The 25,644-nt window shown below is 60.6% G+C and overlaps 2 protein-coding genes across 5 annotated transcripts in view; one reads left to right on the top strand and one right to left on the bottom strand.

Annotated features, from left to right (window-relative positions):
* Positions 1–371: 371 nt before the first annotated feature.
* Positions 372–4,649, bottom strand: ADM2 (adrenomedullin 2). The gene is made up of 3 exons (XM_034063124.1): positions 4,583–4,649; positions 4,214–4,350; positions 372–1,156 (listed from the first exon to the last, which is right to left on the bottom strand). The coding sequence occupies exons 2-3, from the start codon at positions 4,318–4,320 to the stop codon at positions 814–816; spliced, it is 450 nt and encodes a 149-aa protein (XP_033919015.1). The 5' UTR covers positions 4,321–4,350; positions 4,583–4,649; the 3' UTR covers positions 372–813.
* A 3,728-nt stretch (positions 4,650–8,377) lies between these two features.
* The window catches only part of SBF1 (SET binding factor 1), a 56,463-nt gene continuing 39,196 nt past the window's right edge, over positions 8,378–25,644 (top strand). For all 4 annotated transcript variants that reach the window (XM_034062815.1, XM_034062813.1, XM_034062814.1 and 1 more), the window contains exon 1: positions 8,378–8,497. In XM_034062815.1, the coding sequence (XP_033918706.1) occupies positions 8,443–8,497 (55 nt within the window). In that variant the 5' untranslated portion in view covers positions 8,378–8,442. The remainder of the gene's footprint in view (positions 8,498–25,644) is intronic.

The following is a 25,644-nucleotide window of genomic DNA, read 5'->3' as shown; positions in this document are numbered from 1 at the left end:
GACACCACTGAGCCCGTGGGGGCCCAATGTGTCAGCAGTGGGGCTGGGACCATATCCCATGTCCACACCATGGCACCAGGGATGGGGATGGAGATGGGGTGACACCCACAGCACCTGGCCCCAGTGTCACCGTGTGGGGCACAGGGTGCTGGGGAAGGGGACAGCACCTTTCCAAGGACAGGACCCACTGCTGCTCCTCACAGCACCCAACACAGGAAGGGACCTGCATGGTGCTGAGCCTGGACTGGCACCATCCCTGAGGATGAGGTCCCCCGTGCAGGACCCATGTGCTGTGCTCAGGTCTGGGTGAAGGGGGTGCTGTGGGGTGCCATAGGGATGTCATGGGGTGCCATAGGGATTCCATAGGGTACCATAGGGATTCCATAGGGTGCCATAGAAGTGCCATGGGGTGCCATAGGGATGTCATGGGGTGCCATAGGGATTCCATAGGGTGCCATAGGAGTGCCATGGGGTGCTGCAGCAGGCTGTGTCCCCCCCATGGCAGGGTGCTGAGGTGCTGAGTCAGCAGCTGCTGCTCTTGCACAAGGCTGCTGTGGTCAGCAGGATCCTTGGTGCCCCTTGGACCGGATGTCGCCAGCCCCAGATGGGCCACCATGGGCCATTGCTGTCACCATGGGCCACCAACTTCATGTCATGTCCGCTCCATGGGGTCGCTGTTGGCTATGGGGTGGGAGCCCGCATGGGGATGCTCCATGGCCCCACAGGTGTGCAGAGGCAGCTCAGCCACACTTGACTCTGGAAGTGCTTTAGTGGGGACGCGGGGGGGCTGCGGGCGAGGGCTGGGGGTCCCCATCACCCGTAGCTGTGGGGGCTGTGGGGGTTCATGGGGGACGAGTCCTGGCGCCCCAGCTGCCCCCGCAGCTGCCACAGCCGGTGGCTCAGGTTCTGCACCTGGCAGGTGCCGAGCACACAGCCCACGCGCAGGAGCTGCGTGTGCCGCCGGCCACGTGTGTGCCTGTACCGGTGCTGTGGTACATGTGCCTGCGGGAGCCATGGTGCAGGCAGCCGGTGCTGTGGTACATGTGCCTGCGGGAGCCATGGTGCAGGCAGCCGGTGCCGGGCAGTGCCCGCAGCGTGCGGCAATGCAGGGTCCATAAAGGGGGGCAGCAGGGATGGGATGTGGTCCGGGGGGTCCCTGCAAGAGAGAGACAGCGTCAGTGAGGTGGGGGGGGCATGGAGGGGGTGATGGGGGGGGAAGATGCTCATGGAGAGGGGACTGAGGACAGGGGTGGTCAATGGGGGGAGGTGAGCGGCTCGTGCCCAGGCAGCCTCCAGCATCCTGGGCTGGATCAGCACCAGTGCAGCAGCAGGGCCAGGGCAGGGACTGTGCCTCTGCCCTGGGCACTGGGGAGGCTGCACCTGAATCCTGTGCTCAGGTCTGGGCCCCTCACTACAAGAGAGACCTTGAGGGGCTGGATGGGGCCAGAGAAGGGCAATGGAGCTGGTGCAGGGCCTGGAGCACAAGAGAGATGGGGAATGGCTGAGGGACCTGGGGGGTTCAGATGGAGAAGAGGAGGCTCAGGGGGGACCTGATGGCTCCCTCCAAGTGCCTGCCAGGAGGATGGAGCCAGGAGGGGCTGGGCTCTGCTCCCAAGGAACAAGGGATGGGACAAGAGGAAACGGCCTCAAGCTGCACCAGGGCAGGTTTAGATGGAGCTGAGGAACAATTCCTGCCCCACAGGGTGCTCAGGTATTGGAACAGGCTGCCCAGGGCAGGGCTGCAGGCACCGTCCCTGCAAGTGTTCACACAGCGTGGAGATGAGGCCTCAGTGCCATGGGTTAGGTGGTGGCCTTGGCAGGGCTGGGAATGGTTGGGCTGCCTGAGCTTAAAGGGCTTTTCCCACTGGGCTGATCCCATGATCTATGGGGCCATAGGCCCAGATCCCCCCCTTGCCCTGGGCAGGAGCAGGAGGAGAGGACGGAGCAGCACCGGGGCACAGGAGCTGCTGCAGGCACCAACACACGTGTCCATGCCCCATGTCACAGCAGCATGGCAGGAGCTGCTCCTCCCTCCACACACCCGTTCTGTGGGCCCCTACACACACAGTACACACATGTCCCAGCACACACACACATGTCCCAGCACACACACACACACACACATCCCATGACCCCAGCGCACACGCAGCACACACATGTCAGGGCCGGACGCCGCCTTCCGTAGGGCCAGAGGCCACATTCCTTTGGTGCTGCAGCTCAGGAAACTCCCGAGGTCATTCCCAGCTCCTGCTGCCCATTCCAGTTCTATTCCCGTCCCGCTCCCATTCTGGAAGCTCCAGCAGCCTCCCCGTGTCCTGGAGCCAAGCCCCATTGCCAGCATCTCATGGGATCAGTGCCAGCATCCCATGGGATCAGTGCCAGCATCCCATGGGATCGCCGCTGGCTGCGGGGTTCCCCTCCTGCCCCAGCACACGGGATCTGCCCTGGCACATGGGATTGCTCCTGCTCCCTTTCCCGGGCCACATCCCAGCACTTCATGGGTGTCACTGGACACACTGTGGGGCACCTAGCAACCCCGGGACCCCACAGCTCCCACATGTGGCTCCTGCCCCATTCCCACTGCTGCTCGCAGCATTCCCATGGGCTCAGCACCAGCACAGAGCTGGACTCACGATCCCCACTGCTGGTACCTGCTGCTGGGGTCCCCACAACAGGGTCCCCGTGTCCCCTAAACAGTGTCCCTGTGTCTCTCAGACTCCCATGTCCTCAGGCACCCAATGTCTCAGGCACCCTTGTCTTGGGGACCCCCATCCCCAGCACATGGAGCTGTGCCCACACCACCCTGACCTCCCAGCCCATGCCCAGGATTTGGGGTGCCCGTGGTCCCCCCATCCATCCCCACTGTGGGATGGGTCCGCCCCGCACCCCCGGATGCTGCGGCACTGGAATGGGTCCCCCTCCGCCCCCCCCCCGCATCGGCTGGGCCGATCCCTGCAGATCTGGGCATGGAGCAGGCGCATCCCAACCCCAGCCTGCTCCTCAGGCAGCGACACGCAGCCGTGCACGCACACACGCACGCAGCCCGGAACACGCGTGTACACACATGTACCTCCTGCGGACGGAGACCAGACCCTGCCTGGCACGTACACATATACACACATACATACATACACACGCACATACATACATACACACGCACACACACATACACACGCACACACACATACATACACACATACATACCCACACACATACACATGCACACACACACATACACACACACATGGTCCTCATCACCCCACACACACATGTACATGCATGTACCTCCTGCGGCTGGAGCCCAGGCTCTGCCTGGCACATGCCTCGCACATATGCATATACACACACATACATACATACACATACACACACACACACGGTCCTCATCACCCCACATGCCTCACACATACATACACATACACACACATACATACCCACACACACGGTCCTCATCACCCCGCACATGCGTGTTCCCTGCATGCCCCGTGCACACACAGTCTCAGGGACCCCCCTAGCTCATGGTACCCCCCCTCCCCACTCCTGTCAGCCCCGTGTCCCCATAGGGACAGGCATGGGGCAGGTAGTAACAGCAGGTTGGGGTCCGGGGACCCCCCAGTGTCCATCTCTCTGGGGGTGATGGGCAGCGGGACACAGGCACGGGACATGCAGACATGGGACACGCAGACACAGGACACACAGACACGGGACACGCAGACAATGGGCAGACTGGGCCCTGCCCAAGCCCCGTGGCTGGCAGGACAGGCAGACATGGGCTGGGGCAGGAGCTGGGCTCTTGGGGATCGAGAGGGGGGCACAGAGGCATCCCAGACAGGGGGGCACGGGGCTGCCCCAAGCCAAGGGCCCCTGCTCATACCTGCATAAGGGAGAGGGCAGGGAGGGTGAGCAGGAGGATACAGAGATGCCCCATACAGGGGGCAGGCAGGAGGGTGGGTAGAGGGGACACAGAAACACCCCGTGTGGGAGGGGGTGAACAGGGGCTACAGGGATGCTCCACACAGGGGGATCCTCGCTACACCTACCTGGGGGGGGGGCAGGCAGGGGGGCTCAGAGCTGCCCCATGCTCATACCTGTGCATGGGGGCAGGCAGCGGTATGAGCAGGGGGGTCCCAGAGCCGCCCCACACAGGGGACGGGCAGGGGGCACAGAGCCACTGTATGGGGAGGGGATGCGGGGTGGGGGGGTCCGGTCTCACCTGCGCCTGTGCGCTCTGCCGTGGGGCCGGGGCAGGCCGGCGGGCAGCTCCAGCACACACAGCACTAAGCTGATGCAACCCAGCGCCACCGGCACCGGGGCTCTCATGGCGGGGCCGGCCCGGCGGCGGCTCCGGGGCTGCGGGAAGAGGAGAGCGGTGAGCGGCTGGACCCGGCTCCGGCACCCCCCGCTGGCCCCGCTTGCTCCCCGGTGTCTCCTGGTGTCTCCCTGCTGCTTCCCGATGCTTCCCGGTACCCGCCCGTCGCCTCCCGGTGCCCTCCGCTGTTCTCCGCCCGTCCCGTCCCGTGCGGTCCCGCAGCCCGTGGGGCGATGCGGGCTCCCGGAGGGCTCCGGGGGGTTCCGTCCGTACCTGTGCGGGTCCCGGCGCTGGGGACCGGAGGCTCTGGGGGCTCCGAGGGGCTCCGGTGGGTCCGGGGGGTGCCGGGGTCCGAGGCCGGCGCTGGGGCCGGCGCTCCCCGGCCCAGGTTAAATATCACCGGGCCACGGGCGAGGAGGAGCCGCCGGCGCGGGAGGAGCCACGGGCGGGGGCAGCCCCAGAGACCCGCACCGGAACCCGGCACCGGCCCCGGCCCGGCAGGAACGGGATGGGATGGGGCTGGGATAGGATGGAAGGGACCGGGACATGGCATCGGGCGCTGGGGTGGGACGGGACTGGGGGAGCTGTCCTAGGAGGGACGGATGGGATGGGGATGGGATGGAGCCGGGACATGTCCGGGAGGAGATGGGATATGGTCTGGACATATCCTGGGAAAGGGGATTGGGATGGGACTGGCGGTGCTGTTCTGGGAGGGGGAAATGGGATAGGATTGGACTGGGACAGGCCCTGGGAGGTTGAATAGGATGGAACTGGGATGGGATGGGGGAACTGTCCTGGAGGTCTAGAGCGGGATAGAACAGGACAGGGACATGTCCTGGGGGAGCTGGGATGTGTTTGGGACACGTCCTGGGGAGGACTGGGATGAGCTGGAGCATGTCCGGGGGCTTAAATGGGGTGGAGCTGGGATGGAATGGGGATGGGGAGTGGTCGGGGAGGCGGAATGGGTTGGGATGGGGCCGGGACACGTCCTGGGGAGCTGGGATGGAGCAGGGATGGGAGGAGGGAGCTATCCGGGTGATGCCTGCGCCGCAAGGACGGGACGAGGCCCCCCCAGCACCGCAGGGTGCCCGGGAAGGCGCCCGCCCCCTCCGGGCTCCGGCTCTTGGAATCGCCGGGATCTTCCGCTTGATCCCGACACGAAAGCTGCGGGCACGGGTTTGGGGCAGCCCCTGATGGGGTCGGGGGCACTGACCCCTGTGTGGGACGCGGGTTCTGGCTCTTCCGACCTCTTCCCAGAGGGAATTTCTGCGGCATTCCCGGTGCTTCCGCTTGGTTGTTGCTGGATTATTCCCAAAGAGAGAGAGAAACCGGCACAAACCCAACGGGCTGAGCAGGAATAGGAGCAAGAACAGGAGCAGGAGCAGGAGCAGGAATAGTTGCAGGAGCAGGAAGAGGAGCAGCACTGGGAGCTGCCATAGAATCATAGAATAGTTAGGGTTGGAAAGGACCTTAAGATCATCTAGTTCCAACCCCCTGCCATGGGCAGGGACACCTCACACTAAACCATGGCACCCAAGGCTTCATCCAACCTGGCCTTGAACACTGCCAGGGATGGAGCATTCACAACCTCCCTGGGCAACCCATTCCAGTGCCTCACCACCCTAATGGGAAAGAATTTCTTCCTTATAACCAGTCTAAACCTCTCCTGTTTAAGTTTCAACCCATTACCCCTTGTCCTATCACTACAGTCCCTAAGGAAGAGTCCCTCCCCAGCATCCCTGTAGGCCCCCTTCAGATACTAGAAGGCTGCTATGAGGTCTCCACGCAGCTTCTCTTCTCCAGGCTGAACAGCCCCAACTTTCTCAGCCTGTCTCCATACAGGAGATGCTCCAGTCCCTGATCATCCTCGTGGCCTCCTCTGGACTTGTTCCAACAGTTCCATGTCCTTTTTATGTTGAGGACACCAGAACTGCACACAATGCTCCAGGTGAGGTCTCACGAGAGCAGAGTAGAGGGGCAGGATCACCTCCTTTGACCTGCTGGTCACGCTCCTTTTGATGCAGCCCAGGATACGGTTGCTTTCTGGGCTGTAAGCTCACACTGCAGCCGGCTCATGTTCATTTTCTCATTGACCAACACCCCCAAGTTCTTCTCCTTGGGCTGCTCTGAATCTCTTCTCTGCCCAACCTGTAGCTGTGCCTGGGATTGCTCCCACCCAGGTGTAGGTGCTTTCACCCCCAGGGTGTCCATCCCTGTGCCCATCGCTGTGTCCCTGCAGCACTCCCAGAGCTCTCCCTTCTGCTGTGGCACCCATGGGGACACTCGGGGTCATCAGCTCCCAGCCCATAGGAACACGGTGGTGGAGCCGTTGGGTTACACTCTGCACTGTGCCATTGGCATGGAAAACAGCAGGGAACAGCAGGGAGATGGGAGGGATGTGTCCTCCATCCCTGCAAGCACAGGGGGAGGAGAGGGGCACAGTGTCCTCAGGGTCCCCAGTGTTCCCAGATATCCCACAGTTTCCAGCATCCCCAGTGGACTCAGGCTTCCCAGTGTTCTCAACATCCACAGGGTCCCCCGTGTTCCCAAAATCTGCAGCATTCCCTGTGTTTCCAGTATCCCCAGTATCTCCAGCGTCTCCAGTACGCCCAGTGTCCCCAGCATCTGCACTGTCCTCATGGCCCCAGTATCCCCAGGGTCCCCAGTGTCAAGGATGGACCTGGAGCCCCAGGGATGCAGGGAGGAAGGGACACAGGGATTCAGGGAAACAGGGATTCAAAGACTCAGGAATGCAGGGTTGCAGGGACACAAGGATGCAGGGATAGGGGGACACAGAGAAGCAGGGATGCAGGGATACACGGACACAAGGACACAGCACTGACACCTGGGGATGGGGAACAGGACACTGGGCACCCACTGCCCCAGCTCCGTGGGACCAGTGTCCCCAGTGCAGACACAGGCGTGAACTGGTGACACTGGGAAAGAGAGGCAAGGGTGCCCATGGGAGCCCCCACCATAAACCAGTGTAGATCCCGGTTTACGCATCAGGGGCCTTGTCCGGTGACTTGAGGTGCTCCCACCTCTCCCCCTGCTCCAAGTCCCAGTCCCATGTGGGAGTGTGAACAAGGAGTTCCTGTCATGAACCATTCCTGGCTCTAGCTGAGCCAACATGGAATGGGTGCCAATGGCTGCTGGGCCTGCACCGGGACCAGGCATGGGCACGCCATGGACCGCGGTGCTCTGGTGTGAGGTGCGGGATGAGGTGGGGAAAGGCAGCGTGGGATGGGGTAGGGATGGGATTGGGATGGGGATAGGGATGAGGATGGGGATGGGAACAGGGATGGGATAGGGACAGGGATGGGATGGTGTTGGGATAGGGATGGGATAGGACGGTGTTGGGATAGGGATGAGGATGGGATGGTGTTGGGATAGGGATGGGATAGGATGGTGTTGGGATAGGGATGAGGATGGGATGGGGATGGGTACAGGGATGGGATAGGATGGTGTTGGGATAGGGATGGGATAGGATGGTGTTGGGATAGGGATGGGATAGGATGGTGTTGGGACAGGGATGGGATGGGATGGTGTTGGGATAGGGATGGCACGGGATGGGGTGATCCCACTGCAAGTGATCTATGTGGGATTGACACCATTTCCTCATGGGGCCCCCCAACCCCACAGCATCTCCCACCACCAGTGGGGTGCATGTGACCGGGCACCCCACGTGACCGGGCACCGAACGGGACGGGTGCCCACGGCCCCGGTGAGTGCTCCCCCCGCGGGTGGGGCCGTGTGCAAAGGGGGGGTCACAAACAGGCTCGGGCTGAGCACGGGGGTTCCCCCCCCCCCCCGGTGCGGGTCCCGCTCACATCCGGTTGTGCTCCCGGAGGGGGTCCCCGCACACCGATGGGGTCCCGGGCACCGGTGCCGCCGTGGCCCCGCCCCTTCCCCTCTCGCCCAATCAGCAGCCTCGCCCCGCCCCTCCCCGCGGCGCTGACGCATGCGCGGCGGATCGGGCCGGGCCCGGCCGTGAGAGGGGCCAAGATGGCGGCGGTCGGCGGGGTACACGGGCGGGCGGGGCGCGGGGCGGTGGCGGCGGGGCCGTGACCCCCGGTGACCCCCTCCCGGGTGACCCCGCGGTGACCCCCGCTGACCCCGAAGGTGATCCCGTCATGGCCCGCCTGGCCGACTACTTCGTCCTCGTGGGATACGACCCCGGCAAGCGCGGTGAGCCCGGGATGGGGCCGGGATGGGGCCGGGATGGGGCCGGGATGGGGTACGGAGCATGGGGTACGGAGCATGGGGTACGGAGCATGGGCACCCGCACCGGGCACGGCACAGCCCGGGGGCCGCGCTCCGGAGCAGGGACCGCAGCCGGGACCGGCGGCGGCAGCGAGGGGGATGGAGACCGGCAGCGGCCGAGCTGGCCCCGCGGCCTGCCCCGAACGCGGCTCGGCAGGCACCGGGCAGGGCGCAGGCCGCGGCACCGGCCCCCCCCTCACCGGGAAGCGCCGCACGGGTCCTGCAGGCCTCGGTTCGGTTGTGTGGGACCGGGTTTGTGTGGGTCTCGGGGCTGTGTCCGTGATGTTTCCCCTGCCCCGCGGTTGGGGCACAGCGGTGGTGTCAGTGAGAGAGGGGGAGTGCGCCTGGAGCAGGGGTATCCTGATGGATCCCACCGGGAGCATCCAGGCTGGAACCGCAGAGGGGTTTGGGTTGAAGGGACCTTAAAGCTCCTCCAGCTCCAACCCCTGTCACAGGCAGGGACCCCTTCCACTGGAGCAGCTGCTCCAAGCCCCTGTGTCCAACCTGGCCTTGAGCACTGCCAGGGATGGGGCAGCCACAGCTTCTCTGGGCACCCTGTGCCAGCGCCTCAGCACCCTCACAGGGAACAGCTTCTGCCTAAGAGCTCAGCTCAGTCTCCCCTCTCTTGGGCAGGTTCAAGCCATTCCCCTTGGCCTGTCCCTCCAGGCCCTTGTCCCAAGCCCCTCTCCAGCTTTCCTGCAGCCCCTTTAGGCACTGGAGCTGCTCTGGGGTCTCCCCTTCAGGAGCCTTCTCTTGTCCAGGCTGCCCCAGCCCAGCTCTCTCAGCCTGGCTCCAGAGCAGAGCTGCTCCAGCCCTCGCAGCAGCTCCATGGCCTCCTCTGCACTCGTTCCATCACCTCCACATCCCTGTTGTGCTGCTGCCCCAGAGCTGGACTCGGTTCCCAACATGCTCATTCACAGATGCTGGTGCCTGGGTGGTTCTGAGCCTGCGCTGGAGCCAGGGATGGGGAATCCTTCCCCACCCACCCGTGGGTCGGTGGTGACAGGAGTTGTGGCTGGGAGCTCAGTTCCCACCCGGAGCGGCTGCACCGTTGTGTGGGTGCAGATCCCAGCTCCGGGGGCTCTTGCATGGGGCCGGGAGCTCTGGGAAGCACAGTGCAGCTCCTCTGCAGGCCCACAGCAGGCAGGCCAAGGCCCAGGCAGCCAGCTCAGAGGTTTGGTGCACCCTGCACTCTCTGGTCCTGTGGTGGGTGTGATGCTGTTACTATTGCAGGTGTTTTCCCTGTGTCACAGCATCCCACAGCACCGGGGTGGGAAGGAGCCGCATTCCCGCTGCCCTCGCTCGGATCCAGCCTGGGGCTGCTGCAGGACATGGGCTGCCTGAGGCTGTGCTGGCCTTCACAAGGTGAACACTTCACCTGTGTTCCTTGTCCTGAGGCTCCTGGGGCTGAGGAGGCATCAGTCACTGCCCACATCCTCCCAGTGCTGTCTAGGAGTGGTTTGGGGCAGAAGAATGTTGCTCCTCGGTGATGTGGTTCATTGAACGGGACATGAGGAAGGGAAGAGCTGACCCGTAATGAATTGTGTTCCTCTGACTGAGTATTCATTTTCTGACTTCAGATCTCGCCTGTCACATACAGAACAGGGGCTGGGCTGGTGCTGGTCACAGACCTGGCAGGACATCAGCCTCAGCTGGGAGCCCATATCCAGGCATTGGGAGTGGAAAACCACAGCACGTGTCTGGTGATGCCTGTCCCAGTAAAGCTAGTATGTGTGTGGGTTTGAACTGAGCTCAGTGCAGGCACCGGCTGAGAGGGAGTCATGGGACCATGGGATGGTTTGTGTTGGAAGGGACCTTAAAGCTCCTCCAGCCCCTGCCACGGACACCTCCACTGGAGCAGGTTGCTCATCGATCTCATCTCATGAGCCCTGTTGGAACCAGGGCTCTGAGCCTTTCCCCAGGCTGCTCTGACTGAGCAGTGAGGTCTGTGGGGCTTCCTGGTGCCATGGATGGAGACATGGGCACAGCCTCGGGGGTTACCTGCAGCCAGAGGTGTCTGCCCATGGTCAGAGCTGCTCTGATACGTCTTGAGTGGGTGCTTTGCCCGTGCTGCTGCACAGCAGAGAACAGGGCAGCTCTGCCATGGCTGGCAGCAGAATACAGGCAGGAAAGCCTTGAGGTGAGGAGAGGTGTCCTGTAAACTGTGGGGAGCTTCTGCTGCAGAGCCTGAGGCACTGTCATGGAGTGAGGAACCCATGACTGGGGCATCCCCTCCAGAGAACCACCAGTGCATGTTCTGGGCACTGACAGCTAAAGCCAGACCCTTTCCCATCCCCATCTGCAGGTGTCTGAGCTGTGTGAGGGGTGCTGTGGATCAAGTTGTGTGTCAGAGTGATGCTCTGACACCTCCCGCCCCGATCTGCCTGCGGTGATGTGAACACTGATACTGGTTATTGCTTTTGGGGATATTTTGGATTGCATCTTGTGTTTGCCTAAAACAAGAGGGACGTGGAGCTGTTGGAGAGAGGCCAGAGGAGGCCATGGAGCTGCTGCGAGGGCTGGAGCAGCTCTGCTCTGGAGCCAGGCTGAGAGAGCTGGGCTGGGGCAGCCTGGACAAGAGAAGGCTCCTGAAGGGGAGACCCCAGAGCAGCTCCAGTGCCTAAAGGGGGCTACAAGGATGCTGGAGAGGGGCTCTTCATCAGGGACTGCAGTGATAGGACAAGGGGTGATGGGTTCAAACAGGGGAAGTTCAGGTTAGATCTCAGGCAGTTCTGCCCTGTGAGGGTGCTGAGGTGCTGGCACAGGGTGCCCAGAGAAGCTGTGGCTGCCCCATCCCTGGCAGTGCTCAAGGCCAGGTTGGACACAGGGGCTTGGAGCAGCTGCTCCAGTGGAAGGGGTCCCTGCCTGTGGCAGGGGTTGGAGCTGGAGGAGCTTTAAGCTCCTTCCAACCCAAACCACCCCATGAGTCTATGTATATCTTGCTCTGCGCTCCTGCTGTCACATCTCCTCCCTGCTGCAGCTCAGATGGTATTTGCAGGAAGGACAGGCTGCTCCTCTGGCAGTGACTAACTGCTGTACAGGTTGGGTTGGTCCCTTAGAGCTGGAGCTTGGGCACAGGCTGTGCTGTGCTCTGCTGGCTGTAAACACACCAGGGCTGTGGGGTCCCACATGACACTGGGGGTGTCAGCTGTGTGAGGGCTGGATGGGACCCTCTGCAGCAGTGGGGAAGGGGCTCAGTTCTGCCCACAGCTGGATGTGTGCAGCAGCAGTGATGGGTTTGCATGTGATGAGGTGCTGTGGAGTTCCTGTGTCAATAGGGTTAATGGCCTGGGAGGCATAGGGTTGGAGCTGGGGATGGGGAGTGGGGAGGGTCTGCAGGGGGTGGGATCTGAGGTAGCTCTGTGTTGTTTTCAGAGAGAGAATCATGGGATGGTTTGCATTGGAAGGGACCTTAAAGCTCCTCCAGCTCCAACCCCTGCCACAGGCAGGGACCCCTTCCACTGGAGCAGCTGCTCCAAGCCCCTGTGTCCAACCTGCCCTTGAGCACTGCCAGGGATGGGGCAGCCACAGCTTCTCTGGGCACCCTGTGCCAGCGCCTCAGCACCCTCACAGGGAACAGCTTCTGCCTCAGAGCTCAGCTCAGTCTCCCCTTGGGCAGGTTCAAGCCATTCCCCTTGGCCTGTCCCTACAGACCCTTGTCCCAAGCCCCTCTCCAGCTTTCCTGCAGCCCCTTTAGGCACTGGAGCTGCTCTGGGGTCTCCCCTTCAGGAGCCTTCTCTTGTCCAGGCTGCCCCAGCCCAGCTCTCTCTGTGCCCTCAGGAGGTGTTAATGTTGCTCAGTGCAGTTTTATGAATCCAAAACCGAAAGTAGAGATGCTGCAGGATGTGACCGCGCTGTCCCTGTGTTCTGCTTGGTGTCACTGCACCTCGATCAGCTCCTGCATCTACATCCATGTGTCTGATGAGAGGGGCTGCTTCTGGGTACATGTGTGGAGCTGAGTGTGCCCCGCAGTGGGTATTTCACAGGTGAGGGTTGGCTGTGTTGTGTGATGATTGCCCACATATTCTGTGTAAATGGATGGGTTCCATCTCCTGGCTCTCATCCAGCTGCACACAAATGATGCTTTGCAAAGCCAGGGCCTGTGCCTGCTCTTTGCCTCTGTGTGTGTCCCCCATGGCCTGAGAGCCCCAAACAGCTCAACCTCAAACACGTTCAGTGTGGATGGAGGGCTCATCTGGGAGGGGTTTATGGAGCAGGATGAGGCTCAGCCCCCTCCTGTGGGGAATTACAAACACAGGGAAATCAAATGTGTGGATTTGGAGACGTGCGGTTCTGCTGCTCCCAGCGCAGGAGGGACGTGGAGCTGCTGGAGCAAGGCCAGAAGAGGCCATGGAGCTGCTGCGAGGGCTGGAGCAGCTCTGCTCTGGAGCCAGGCAGAGAGAGCTGGGGGGGTTTGGGGCTGCTCTGGCTGCCCATGGAGCTCAGCAGAGTGGCTGCAGTGTCCCGTGTCCCGCTGCAGTTGTGCATCCCGGAGCATCCAGCGCATTCTGCATCCTCTGCCCTCAGTGGCTCCTGCAGAGCTCAGTGCTGTTCCCACGCTGGGGCTGTGCTCTGGGCACGTGGGCTCTGCTCCTGAGCTGGGGTGGACGTGGGGGCTGCTGCTCATAGGAAGCCAGCCCCGTGCTCGGTGTCTGGTCCTGAGATGTGTGTGATGCAGGTTCTGTCCCTGTGCTCCCTCCGTCTGGGTGCACAGGTTCAGCAGGATCCATCCTGCGCTCCCTGAGGTGCTCCCAGCTCCTGCACCTCCATGGCTGGGGCCGGTGCTGCACTAACCCCAGGTGGAGCAGAGCTCTCGGTCCCATCCTGCTCTGCCCTGGTGCCAGTCCCTGTGCTGCAGCCCTGGCTGTGCTGCTCCGGGTGTCTGTGCTGCTCGCGCTGGTGGGAGGCGTTTCCAACTGGTAGTAAAAATACCCATCGCTCTGTCATGTGTGGCCTGAGCAAGTGACTCATGGCTTTGACTCAAACCGGTTCTTGTGATGCTCACATCCAGCACATAAACCCAGACCCCACGCTGAGGTGTCTGGAGCGGTTGCTGCTGGGGAGCTCTGTTTGCTGGATAAGTACTTGTGGGGGGACGTTGGGAAAAGGGGATGAATCCCTGTGCATCCCATGTGCAGCACTGCGCGTGGCAGTTACTGGTGGTGTGGAACATGAGGGTGTTAGAGCAATCAGTGTGGATCCTGTCAAAGGGGGTCACCCCACAGCACAGCATCCCAGTGGTGCTGGCTCATCTGGGAACTGCAGGTCTGGTCCCACATCCTCTGTTAATCATAGAACCATGGAATGGTTTGGGTTGGAAGGGACCTTAAAGCTCCTCCAGCTCCAACCCCTGCCACGGGCAGGGACCCCTTCCACTGGAGCAGCTGCTCCAAGCCCCTGTGTCCAACCTGGCCTTGAGCACTGCCAGGGATGGGGCAGCCACAGCTTCTCTGACAACTCAATGCTTGTCTTACTCTCCTGAACTCCTGCTCAGGAGCAGCTCTATGTGCTGCAGAGCCAGACTCAGGGTGACATTGCAGATGGGATTAGATCCTGCTGGATGGACTGGGAGCTGGGGTTGGTCCTGCAGGGCCTGGTTGACAGGTCCCATCACTGCCAGTTTCCTTGAGGGACATCAGCAGGGATCAATCCTGGGGTCCCTGTATGAGACAACCACTCCTGAAAGGCACAGTTGGTGCTGTGTGCACACAGCAGGGATCATCTCCCTGTTGTGCACCTGCCACCACGGATGGGCTGTGGTGTGCACAGGAGCACTGGGGTGTCTGCTCTCCCCTCCCCACATCTCCTCCCATGGGTCTCCTCCTGCGCCCGCTTCCTGTGCTCGCTGTGGGGGTTGTGCACCGGCAGGTCCCTTCCCAAAGGTCACTGAGGGGGCTGAGGCTTTGAAACGCTCTGAAGAAGGCACCAGGAGCACCTTGGTGTAAAGGTTTCCATGGGCTCATTGCTGCAAGTGGTGAATCTGCAGTGTCCTGGGCATGGGCTGGGGCAGTCCCCAGAGCAGCTGCAGCCCCGGGTCTGGGCCAGCAACACAAGAGGGACCTGGAGCTGTTGGAGTGAGTGCAGAGGAGGCCATGGAGCTGCTGCAGGGGCTGGAGCAGCTCTGCTCTGGAGCCAGGCTGAGAGAGCTGGGCTGGGGCAGCCTGGACAAGAGAAGGCTCCTGAAGGGGAGAGCTGAGAGCAGCTCCAGTGCCTAAAGGGGCTGCAGGAAAGCTGGAGAGGGGCTTGGGACAAGGGATGTAGGGACAGGCCAAGGGGAATGGCTTGAACCTGCCCAAGAGAGGGGAGACTGAGCTGAGCTCTTAGGCAGAAGCTGTTCCCTGGGAGGGTGCTGAGGCGCTGGCACAGGGTGCCCAGAGAAGCTGTGGCTGCCCCATCCCTGGCAGTGCTCGAGGCCAGGTTGGACACAGGGGCTTGGAGCAGCTGCTCCAGTGGAAGGGGTCCCTGCCTGTGGCAGGGGTTGGAGCTGGAGGAGCTTTAAGGTCGCTTCGACCTGAACAGTTCCCTGATTCGATGACGTTGCTTCAGACAAATGGATAGTTCTCTCTGCCCCATGTTGGGTAATGCACCACAGCTGTGTTTGGTGTCCATGTGGGCTGGGTCACTGCAGCATTACCTGTGCTGGATGAACAGCCTGCAATGGTTGAATGCTCTGGTTGAGTTGTTCCCCCCCCATTGTGAGCAGGGTGTCCCCCCCCGGGCTGGCTTCAGCAGGAACTGGTGTTGGTGTGGCTGTTGTGGGTGGTGTTGGTGTGTGTGAGACACATTGGTCACAGTGTGGGGCTGTGGGGAGCAGGAGGAGGCAGCTCCTGTCTGCAGAGATGCTGTAACCACGTTCCTCAGCTCTTACTGTCACTCGGCTGCCAGTTGGGATCTGTCACATTTCTCCCTCTTTTCCTTCCATGGGAGACGGAATCCTGAGGTTTGACTGCACCACATTCCCTTTTCCTATTCCCAGTGCTGGCATGTGCCAGGCTGGAAAAGCAGCAGCGGTTTTAGGGATCCAGAACCACAAACAGAACCCCAGGTAGGAGCATGCCCTGGAGTTCCCTGTGCTCCAGGCAGGAGGAGTTAACCCTCAAACCCCTTTGGTTCCTTACCCTGAGAGCTTCTCCTCCACCTCTCACCATGGTTGTGGTGTGGAGCCCTCCGGCACTGGGTGCTTGGCTTTCCTCTATGTGGCTACAGCTCTTCTTGACCACTAAATGCTCTGGTGATGTCAAAGCAGAGCCTGCAGGCACCTTGCGGCAGGATCCTCCTGCTCCTGGGAATGTGCCTATGCCGTGTTGCAGTCCTGTTTCTCCCTCTTCCAGTTCAGCAACTGGTAACAGGAGGCACGGAGGGTTTGGCAGTGGTGGTAGCAGTTAGTGAGCAGAAGGGCAGGCGATGCAGGCCATCTGGAATGGATTGGGTTTGTGTTGGAAGGGCCCTTAAAGCTCCTGCAGTTCCAGTCCCCTGCCATGGGCAGGGACACCTCACACTCAAGCAGCTGCTCCATGCCCTGTCCAACCTCTCCTCTCCCAGAGCAAAGGCCTTTGGTTGCAGTGGGTGTTCTGCTGTGGCTCTCAAGTGCCGAGGTGGGTTTGCAGGAGCAGCCCAACCTCTTGGGCAGCTGCTGCCCCACAGCTGCCGTTCAGGTCCCTGCATGTTCACTGTGTGTTTGTGAGCAGCAGGAAGCTCTGTGAGGAGGAAACCCCCAGGTCTGTCTGTGTCTGAGCTCCCTGGCCCTGTTCCTGTCTTGTGGGCAGCTGGGGGAAGCGCAGCAGAAACCTGGTCCCACTGCCTGTGCTCTGCACGCATCTTCCTCCCCAGGCTGGGGCCTCCCTGCTGATTACACAGGTATCTGCTGAGGCACAGGGACAGCAAAGTGGGGACACCAGCACAGCTTCACCAGGGACAGATCGTACCTGGTCACCCCCTCTGTGCTGGGGCCATCGTGTTGGTGGATAAGGGAAGAACAACTGATGTCATCTGCCTGGCCTTGTGGAAGGTGTTCGGTACTGTCCTGCACAATATCCTTGTCTCTAGGGTGGAGAGGCATGGATTTGATGGATGGACTACTTGCTGGATAAGGAATTGGTTGGATGGTTGCACTCAGAGAGTTGTGGTCAATGGTTCAATGCCCAAGTGAGACCAGTGATGTCCCTCAGGCATTGGTGTTGGGACCGATCCTGTTCAGCATCTTTGTTGGTGACATGGACACTGGGATCAAGCACTCTCAGCACGTTTGTGATGACATGGAGCTGTGTGGTGGAGTGACACACTGGTGGGAAGGGATGGGATCCAGAGGGACCTGGCCAGGCTGGAGAGGTGGGACTGTGTGAACCTCATGTTGTGCAACACACCAAGGGCAAGGTCCTGCACATGGGTTGGGGTGGTCTGAGGCTTGAGAACTGGAAATGGGTCTGTCCAAGGGGTGCTGTGCCATGTCTCTGCGGTGGGAGCGTTGGCTGGGACATCCCTGCCTGGTGAGCACAGAGTGGGACCATGTCTGCTCCATTCAGTTCTGCCCTGCTGAGGCTGGAGGATGCTGCTGGCTGTGGTGGCAGTGGGAGGACCCCAGGGATGTGTCGTGGGGTGGGTTTAGACAGGAGCACCACCCAAGACACATGGGTGAGTGTTGCTGGTGGAGAAGCAGCACCTTGGGTAGCACTTTGGATTTGGACTGGGACGACTGGGGTTCCTTTGGGAAGGTGGTGATATGAAATGAGAGCCAAGCTGCGGGTGACATGGATGTGACCTTAGCAGACCTGTTTAGGAAAGAGGTCAGACTGGGTGTGGGGAGTGTGGTGTACCAGGGAGAGCCTGCTCCAGCTCAGCTTCCTACGGAGAAGAAGGAGGCCTGTGCTGGTGTGTGCAGTAGTTACCTGCAGGAGTGACTCCTGTGGGTTATCAGTGAAGCAAAGGGCTCAGACATTACCTCTAGTGATGTGTTAGGTCTTTATGTGGATGAGAAAACCTGTGGTGATGTTGGGAAGGCCTGGTGAGGTGCTGCCGCCCCACTGGAATCATGGAACCCCAGACTGGTTTGTGTTGAAGGTACCTCAGAGCTCCTCCAGCTCCAACCCCTGCCACGGGCAGGGACCCCTTCCACTGGAGCAGCTGCTCCAAGCCCCTGTGTCCAACCTGGCCTTGAGCACTGCCAGGGATGGGGCAGCCACAGCTTCTCTGGGCAACAGGGAACTTCTCACCTTCCCCTGGATGTAGACTCACAAACAATGAACCATGAGCCATGTTCTGGTGAAGGCTGTAACGGATGCTCCTGGTTGGAGCCAGGCAGCATCATCCCTCCCTGTGTGGCGTGCAGGGATTCACCCTCTTTGCTGCTCAGAGACTGAACAGCCCTGGCTCTGTGCACGTGTCCTGCTGCATCCCACAGCTGATGATTCACAGACCAAAGCCCTGAGCTTCCATGGAACACTCATCCCGTGACTGCACCTCGCAGCAGACCCGCAGCCACTGAGCAGAGCTGTCTCACTGCAGCCTGAGCCCCATGACAGCCCATGGTTATCCCCCTGGCCTGCTGCCACCGCGGAGTCATCGTGTTCACAGAAAGGGGCTGCAGGAAAGCTGGAGAGGGGCTTGGGACAAGGGCCTGTAGGGACAGGCCAAGGGGAATGGCTTGAACCTGCTTGAGGGGATCCTTTATTGGCAGGATGTGAATGTCCATCGTGGAATCATGAATCCCAGGTTGGGAGGGACCTCAAAGATCATCTGCTCCAACCTCTGCAGGCACAGCATGACCTAGAGTAGATGTCCTGGCGCTCTGTCAAGCCCAGTCTTAACAGTGTCTGATGCTGGAGAGTTGGCACTTCCCTGAGGACATCATTCCAATGGCTGGTGGTTCTCATTGGGACTGATTTTCCTCTTGGCTCCAGCTGAAATCTCCCCAGGAACTTGTGTCAGTCAGAGCAGCTCCTTCCCTTGTGCTATCCAACAACAGCTTTTGAGCAGCGGTGCCACCACCTCGCTGGAGTGTTCCTATGGATTTATGGCCCTCGCCACTCCTGGGTGTGGTGGTGAAGTGTCAGGAAGTGGGAAGGTGCCACAGGAGCAGGTTCTCTGGGTGCTGGCTGTGCAGAGGAGCCTGTGCCTGCTCCTGTACCCACTGTTGGGTCCTGGTGAGCGCACACACTGCTCCTTGCCCATCTCGGTGCTCTGCTGCCTCAAGTTCTGCTCCTGGTGCTCTTGTCACTCTGAAGACAAAGGGTGTTCATTGTTGAGGGCTGGAGGTGCCCCACAGGAAGCTGGGTTTGACGGGCAGCACATCTCCTTTTTACCTTATATAGCCACAACCATGCACTTACTGATGGTGATTGCAGTGCCCAGGGCAAGGAGAGGGTCTGGAGGAGCAGGAGGAGCATCCCTGCGTGCTGCCTGCTCATGACCCCTCTGTGCATCCTCCAGAGCTGGAGTACCCTCACAGCCCAGCTGGTGCCTGCAGCCAGCGCCTGGAACATGGATACCCATGTGTGTGAATCAGAGTCATGGAATGGGTTGGATTGGAAGGGGCCTTAAAGCTCATCCAGCTCCAGCCCCTGCCATGGACAGGGACACCTCCCACTAGAGCAGGCTTCTTCTAAGTGCTGGGGAACGGCTCGACGAGATGATCCTGAAGGTGTTTTCCAGCCTGGTTGATCCTTAGCACCAAGCAGGAGCTGGTTCCTTTCCCGGGGTCCCTGTGTCAGCTCCAGGGCTGGGGCTGCTGTGGCTCTGTGGGACATGAGCCCTGTGAGCGCCGGACCCACAGCAGAAAGCCCAGTCCAGTGAGGAGCTGTGGGTGCAGAGCTGAAGCTCGAGGGCGGGTGTTGGTTCTGCATCCCAGAGCAGTCTGGAACGGGGGTGTTCTCAGTTCTGTTCAGCATCAGGCGCTTCCTGCTCGGGGCTGGCTGTATTCCTCATATGGAGAGGTTCCTGCAGGAACCGAGCTGCTTCGCTTCTCCTTAGCCCTCCACCTGCCCCCCCTCCACCAGAGTTACCACCCTTAGAATCACACAGTCCAGACTGGTTTGTGCTGGAACTGAGCTCAAAGCTTCTCCAGCTCCAACCCCTGCCACAGGCAGGGACCCCTTCCACTGGAGCAGCTGCTCCAAGCCCCTGTGTCCAACCTGGCCTTGAGCACTGCCAGGGATGGGGCAGCCACAGCTTCTCTGGGCACCCTGTGCCAGCGCCTCAGCACCCTCACAGGGAACAGCTTCTGCCTTATATCTAACCTGAGCTTCCTGTTTGAGTCCTGTGAGTGACCTCCACTGGTGCTGGTGCTGCAGCTGGAGCCTGGCACCGCATCCACGGCCGCTTTGCACTGTGGCTCCAGGGTGGATGGAATGCTGATGGTTGGGCTGAGCATGGTGGTCTCTGGAAGAACCTTCCAGTGCCCTGTGGAGCTCTGCCTGCTGATGGCAGCTTGTGCCGTGACTGATGGCTGATGAGCAGCACTTGGGCACACATGGGGCCAGCAGAGTGAGTATGATAACAGCAGAGCTTCCCTGCAGGGTTAGCAGTGTGTTTGAGAGAATGTTTCCTCCTGTTTCCACACTCAGAAATGTGGAACCAACCACGCTGGAAAAGCCCTTTAAGCTCATCCAGTCCAACCATTCCCAGCCCTGCCAAGGCCACCCCTAACCCATGGCACTGAGGCCTCGTCTCCACGCTGTGTGAACACTTGCAGGGCCGGTGCCTGCAGCCCTGCCCTGGGCAGCCTGTTCCAATGCCTGAGCACCCTGTGGGGCAGGAATTGTTCCTCAGCTCCATCTAAAGCTGCCCTGGTGCAGCTTGAGGCCGTTTCCTCTTGTCCCATCCCTTGTTCCTTGGGAGCAGAGCCCAGCCCCTCCTGGCTCCATCCCCTCATACTGGGATGCTCACAGCACCCGAGGTGTGTGTGCCTCTCTCCATGCTCCCTAATGCCCCGTGCATGGTGGGGCTGCGGCAGCCCCGTGGGGCTCCTCGTGCTGTTTTTAGTGCCCTGGCTCTGTAATTACAGGCCCGGGGGCAGTGGGGCCGGTGCCGGCTCCCAGGGCAGCTGCTGGAATGTGGCAGTGGGTAAAAATAGAGCCGGTTCCTCCCAGTACCGCTTATAGCCCTCGCCACACACCCGCCATGCGTGTGTGAGCTGTGCCGTGTGCGCTGTGCCATAGGGACATGGGCACTGTGACAGTGCCGATGGTGGGAGCCTCCTCCTGGCCCTGCCGTGGCACGGAGTGGGATGAAATGGGAGCAGGATAATCCAGCTCCATCCCTGCACCCAGACACGCGGCTCTCCAGTGCTCCCAATGGGAGCCGGGTCGCTCCCCAGGGCTATGGGCAGCGTTCCTGCCCCATGGCTGCACCGGCTGTGGTTCTCACTGCCATCCCCTCCCATCCAGCTCTCCAGGGTGGTTTGTGCTGGGGGAACATATCCGGGCTGTGAGGCTGCAGATGGGCACATCCTGAGCCCTGAGCCTGGCCTGGATGAGCCGGGAGCTGGGAGCATCTTGGGGTGCTGCTGGTGCGGGATGAGACCCAGCTGTGTCCTGGCATCCGTGCAGCTCCTCAGGGAATCCTCTGGGAGGTTATGGAATATGGTGGCACTTCATGGGGCTTCATGCACTGAGTGTCACTGTGGAGGTGAAGGACTGAAGTTACATGTTCTTCCTGAGCATATTTATGTACTTCTGCCTAAGAGCTCAGCTCAGTCTCCCCTCTCTTGGGCAGGTTCAAGCCATTCCCCTTGGCCTGTCCCTACAGGCCCTTGTCCCAAGCCCCTCTCCAGCTTTCCTGCAGCCCCTGTAGGCACTGGAGCTGCTCTGGGGTCTCCCCTTCAGGAGCCTTCCCTTGTCCAGGCTGCCCCAGCCCAGCTCTCTGAGCCTGGCTCCAGAGCAGAGCTGCTCCAGCCCTCACAGCAGCTCCATGGCCTCCTCTGGCCTCACTCCAACAGCTCCACGTCCTTTTTAATCTCCTTAACACAAATGATGAGGTTTGTGTCTGTCAGACATCAGCAGCATGGAGCTGCCCTGCCCTGTCCCTCAGCTGCTCCCAGTGTCCGGTACCTCAGCCTCAGCCTGGCCCAGCTCTGGTGTGCTCAGTGGTATTAACTCCTGGCTTGAGCCTGGTCTGGTAAAGGCACCAGCCCCCTCCAGTTGGGAGGAGACGGAGTCATGGAATCATAGAACCAAAGAGGTTGGAAAAGCCCTTTAAGCTCATCCAGTCCAACCATTCCCCAGCCCTGCCAAGGCCACCCCTAACCCATGGCACTGAGGCCTCGTCTCCACGCTGTGTGAACACTTGCAGTGACGGTGCCTGCAGCCCTGCCCTGGGCAGCCTGTTCCAATGCCTGAGCACCCTGTGGGGCAGGAATTGTTCCTCAGCTCCATCTAAACCTGCCCTGGTGCAGCTTGAGGCTGTTTCCTCTTGTCCCATCCCTTGTTCCTTGGGAGCAGAGCCCAGCCCCTCCTGGCTCCATCCTCCTGGCAGGCACTTGGAGGGAGCCATCAGGTCCCCCCTGAGCCCATCTGAGGATGCTGTTATAGAAGTGTCATTTGTGCAGTCTTCCCATGACAGCTGTGGGTCACTGAGAACCAGGGCTGTGTGAATGTGAATGTGTAGGTGTCCTGTGTGGGGTGGTCTCATCCTTTGCAGCACTGTTGTCACCTCAGGAAGGGCACAGTGGATGGAGAGTGCTGGAGTGGGGCAGTTGGGGACCATGAGTCCTCTGCAGGTCCCTGGGTGAGGTTTGATGCTTTGCTGCTGCTCTGGGACCTTCTCAAGCAACATTTGCAGACACTTGGGGTTGAGGAGTTCCCATTGTGGGGAGATTCCCTCTGCAGCCCCGAGAGAGTTTTGTTCTGCTTTGTGGCAAACGGGATTCTCCAGTGACTTACACTCAGTCTGATGCAGTTCCTGTGCTGTTGGCATTTGGGGCTGGTGTTTGGAGGCTGATCCAAAGGGATGCAGCCCCAGTGCGGGCTGGAGCATCCGGAGCTCTCCATGGCATGGTGCCTGTGATGCTCTGGGTGGCTGTGGCTCGGATGCTGTGTCAGGCCCCAGGTATTTATGATGGGAGGGGTTTGGGAAGGGCCATTGGGCGCTGGCAGGGAGCAGGTTCCCAGCACGGCCATGGCAGGGCAAGGGCAGGAGCTGTGAACTCCCTGTGATCCCTGCCCTTGCTCCTACCCCTGCTCCTGCCCCTGTCCCTGCTCCTACCCCTGCTCGTACCCTTGCTCCTGCTCCTGCCCCAGTTCCTGCCCCCCGGGCCGGGCTGTGCTTCCCGGGAGCAGCTCTCGGAAGCAGGAGGAGTTTTTCATTTAATGACTTCCTCTTGTGTTTCTAAAGATAAACAGGCTCCTGCGGCCGTGCCAGGACAGCAGAGCCTGGCCCTGGTCCAGCCTGGGCTCCGGCTCTGGGGATGCCTGCAGAGACAGGGGTGAACCTCTCCCTGCAGCTCCTGACCTGCATGGGCTCTTCCAGGCTGAATGGGAGGTGCTGAGCGGGACCAGCTGGACCCCCAGGAACCATCCTGGGCTGCACTCCAGAGTGGGAGCAGCTGGTACAGGAGGGGATTCCTGCAGGGACAGGCCAAGGGGAATGGCTTGAACCTGCCCAAGAGAGGGGAGACTGAGCTGAGCTCTTAGGCAGAAGCTGTTCCCTGTGAGGGTGCTGAGGCGCTGGCACAGGGTGCCCAGAGAAGCTGTGGCTGCCCCATCCCTGGCAGTGCTCAAGGCCAGGTTGGACACAGGGGCTTGGAGCAGCTGCTCCAGTGGAAGGGGTCCCTGCTTGTGGCAGGGGTTGGAGCTGGAGGAGCTTTAAGGCCCCTTCCACAAAAACCATTCCATGACTCTGATCCCTCCTGACCCATTCACATGTTTGCCCTGGACATGCAGCAAGGCAGCCGAGGGTCATCCTGGAAGCATCATGCTTGGGAAGCACGGCAGTTTCTGCCTTAGAGGGAGATCCAAGTGGACCTCTTCATGGGGATCCAGGGGAGTGAGAGAGGAACCAGCTCCACATCCCTGCAGGTCCATGGGGGCTCCTGGTGTTTTCCAGCCCCAAGCCCTTGCCCTGCAGCACATCCAACCCTGTTGGTTTGCAGCTCACAGGTCCTGCTGCTGCCTGCAGTGAGGTGCTGCTGAGGAGCTCTGCTCACCTACTGCCTGGTGCCATGTACCCACTGGCCGGAGGGATGGGATCTCACTATGGGATCTCACCAGCACTTGTCAGCCTTAATTTGAGAGCGAATAGGAGCAGATTTAAGGAGGGTAATGAGAGCTCAGGGCTGGGAGCAGGGCCCGGGGAAGGGATGGTGTGAAAATAGCAGGTGAGGATCACCACCATCCACTTCCATCCAGGAGCGTTAATTTTAGCTCTCCTGTGAACAGCTCATCCCTAAGAGGCTCATCCAGAGGTGCCCCCAGGAGTCAGTGAGGTTCTGTGCTGGGAAACACGAGCTGGTCCCGCTGGCAGCTGCATTCCTGCAGGATCTGCTCAGGGATGGGCATGAGGGATCCTGAAGTGGAGGCTTTCGCCTGCCTTTGGGAGATGTTCCATTGCTGGATGGAGCTTTCCCAGCTATGAGCTGGTCAGGTTTTGATGGGAGTCACATGTAGACGATTTCCTTCACCACCCACTCCTGCCTTGGGTCCATCCCAAGTGTGTGTCCCTCTGATCACTATCGTCCCGTGTTGACAGAGAGCAGCCACGTCCTCAGACATCTCCCAGCCATCACTAAGCACACACTGAGGTCATCTTCCCCTAAGTTCTGTTCTTACGTGCACGCAGGACAGGAGTTGTGCTTGGGTGCGGCTGTGCCTCATAGGAGAGGCTTTTGCCTTAAATCTCTGCTCTAGTGGAAGGTGTCCCTGCCTGGGCCAGGGGTTGGGATTGGTCCCTTCCAATCCAAACCATTCCATGATTCTGTGAAAAGACCTTTGTAAGATCCCAGGGTGTCTGTGTCCTGCTCTGGTCCTGCAGCATCCGGCTGCATGTCCTGTGCCAGGTTCAAGCCATTCCCCTTGGCCTGTCCCTACATCCCTTGTCCCAAGTCCCTCTCCAGCTTTCCTGCAGCCCCTTTAGGCACTGGAGCTGCTCTCAGGTCTCCCCTTCTCTTGTCCAGGCTGCCCCAGCCCAGCTCTCTCAGCCTGGCTCCAGAGCAGAGCTGCTCCAGCCCTCGCAGCAGCTCCATGGCCTCCTCTGCACTCCAACAGCTCCAGGTCCCTCTTGTGCTGCTGCCCCAGAGCTGGATCAGGGCTGCAGGGGGGGTCTCAGAGCACAGCAGAGGGGCAGGATCCCCTCCCTGAGCTGCTGCTCACACTGGGCCAGGGTGGGCTCAGGGATGGGCTGTGCAGTGACCAGGGAGGGGGGGGCATCCCAGCCCCACACACAGCCCTTTTGTTCTCCTCCATAGAAAGGCCATTCTTTGTGCTGCTTGCAGAGGGACACAAGGAGGAACAGAGCTGTCATTGTCCCCCCGCAGACACAACTCTGTTGTCCGGGGCCGCTGTGCCCGCCGGTGCGCTGCAGTTGGTGGGACGGGGAAGGACGTGAGTCTCATGGATGGGGTTGGGCTCTGTCTCAATCCCTGTTTCTGCCTGATTCTCCCTCTCTGTTGTTATAAATCACCCAAAGGTTTTTCCTGCTCCCCGGGAAGGAGGAGCTGATGTCCATGGGCTACAACATCCCACTCCTGTGAGTGCTGACTCTGGGTACCAGCAGTGTATGTGGTGGTCCTGCCTTTCTCATCAGCACAGTCTGATGGATGAGTCTTGTTGTAGGAAACGTTGAGAGCAGTGGGATGAAGGCAGCAGCCTGGATGTGAGGGTCTCACACCCAGGGAGAATCCAGGAGCTTTGTGTTGAAAAGACCTTAAAGCTCCTGCCACAGGCAGGGACCCCTTCCACTGGAGCAGCTGCTCCAAGCCCCTGTGTCCAACCTGGCCTTGAGCACTGCCAGGGATGGGGCAGCCACAGCTTCTTGGGAACCCTTCCTCCCCATCCCTTCCTGCTTTTCCCATGCATGGGGTGTCTCTGGAGAGCCCTTGTTCTCCCCCCAGCCCCATGCCATGTTCCCTGTGCCCCACTGTGTCT

The sequence above is a fragment of the Melopsittacus undulatus genome, chromosome 5, assembly GCF_012275295.1.
Source record: "Melopsittacus undulatus isolate bMelUnd1 chromosome 5, bMelUnd1.mat.Z, whole genome shotgun sequence".
In the NCBI taxonomy this organism is placed as follows: domain Eukaryota; kingdom Metazoa; phylum Chordata; class Aves; order Psittaciformes; family Psittaculidae; genus Melopsittacus; species Melopsittacus undulatus.
Note: the sequence above shows the minus strand (reverse complement) of the source record. Positions and strands in the feature narration are given on the sequence as shown.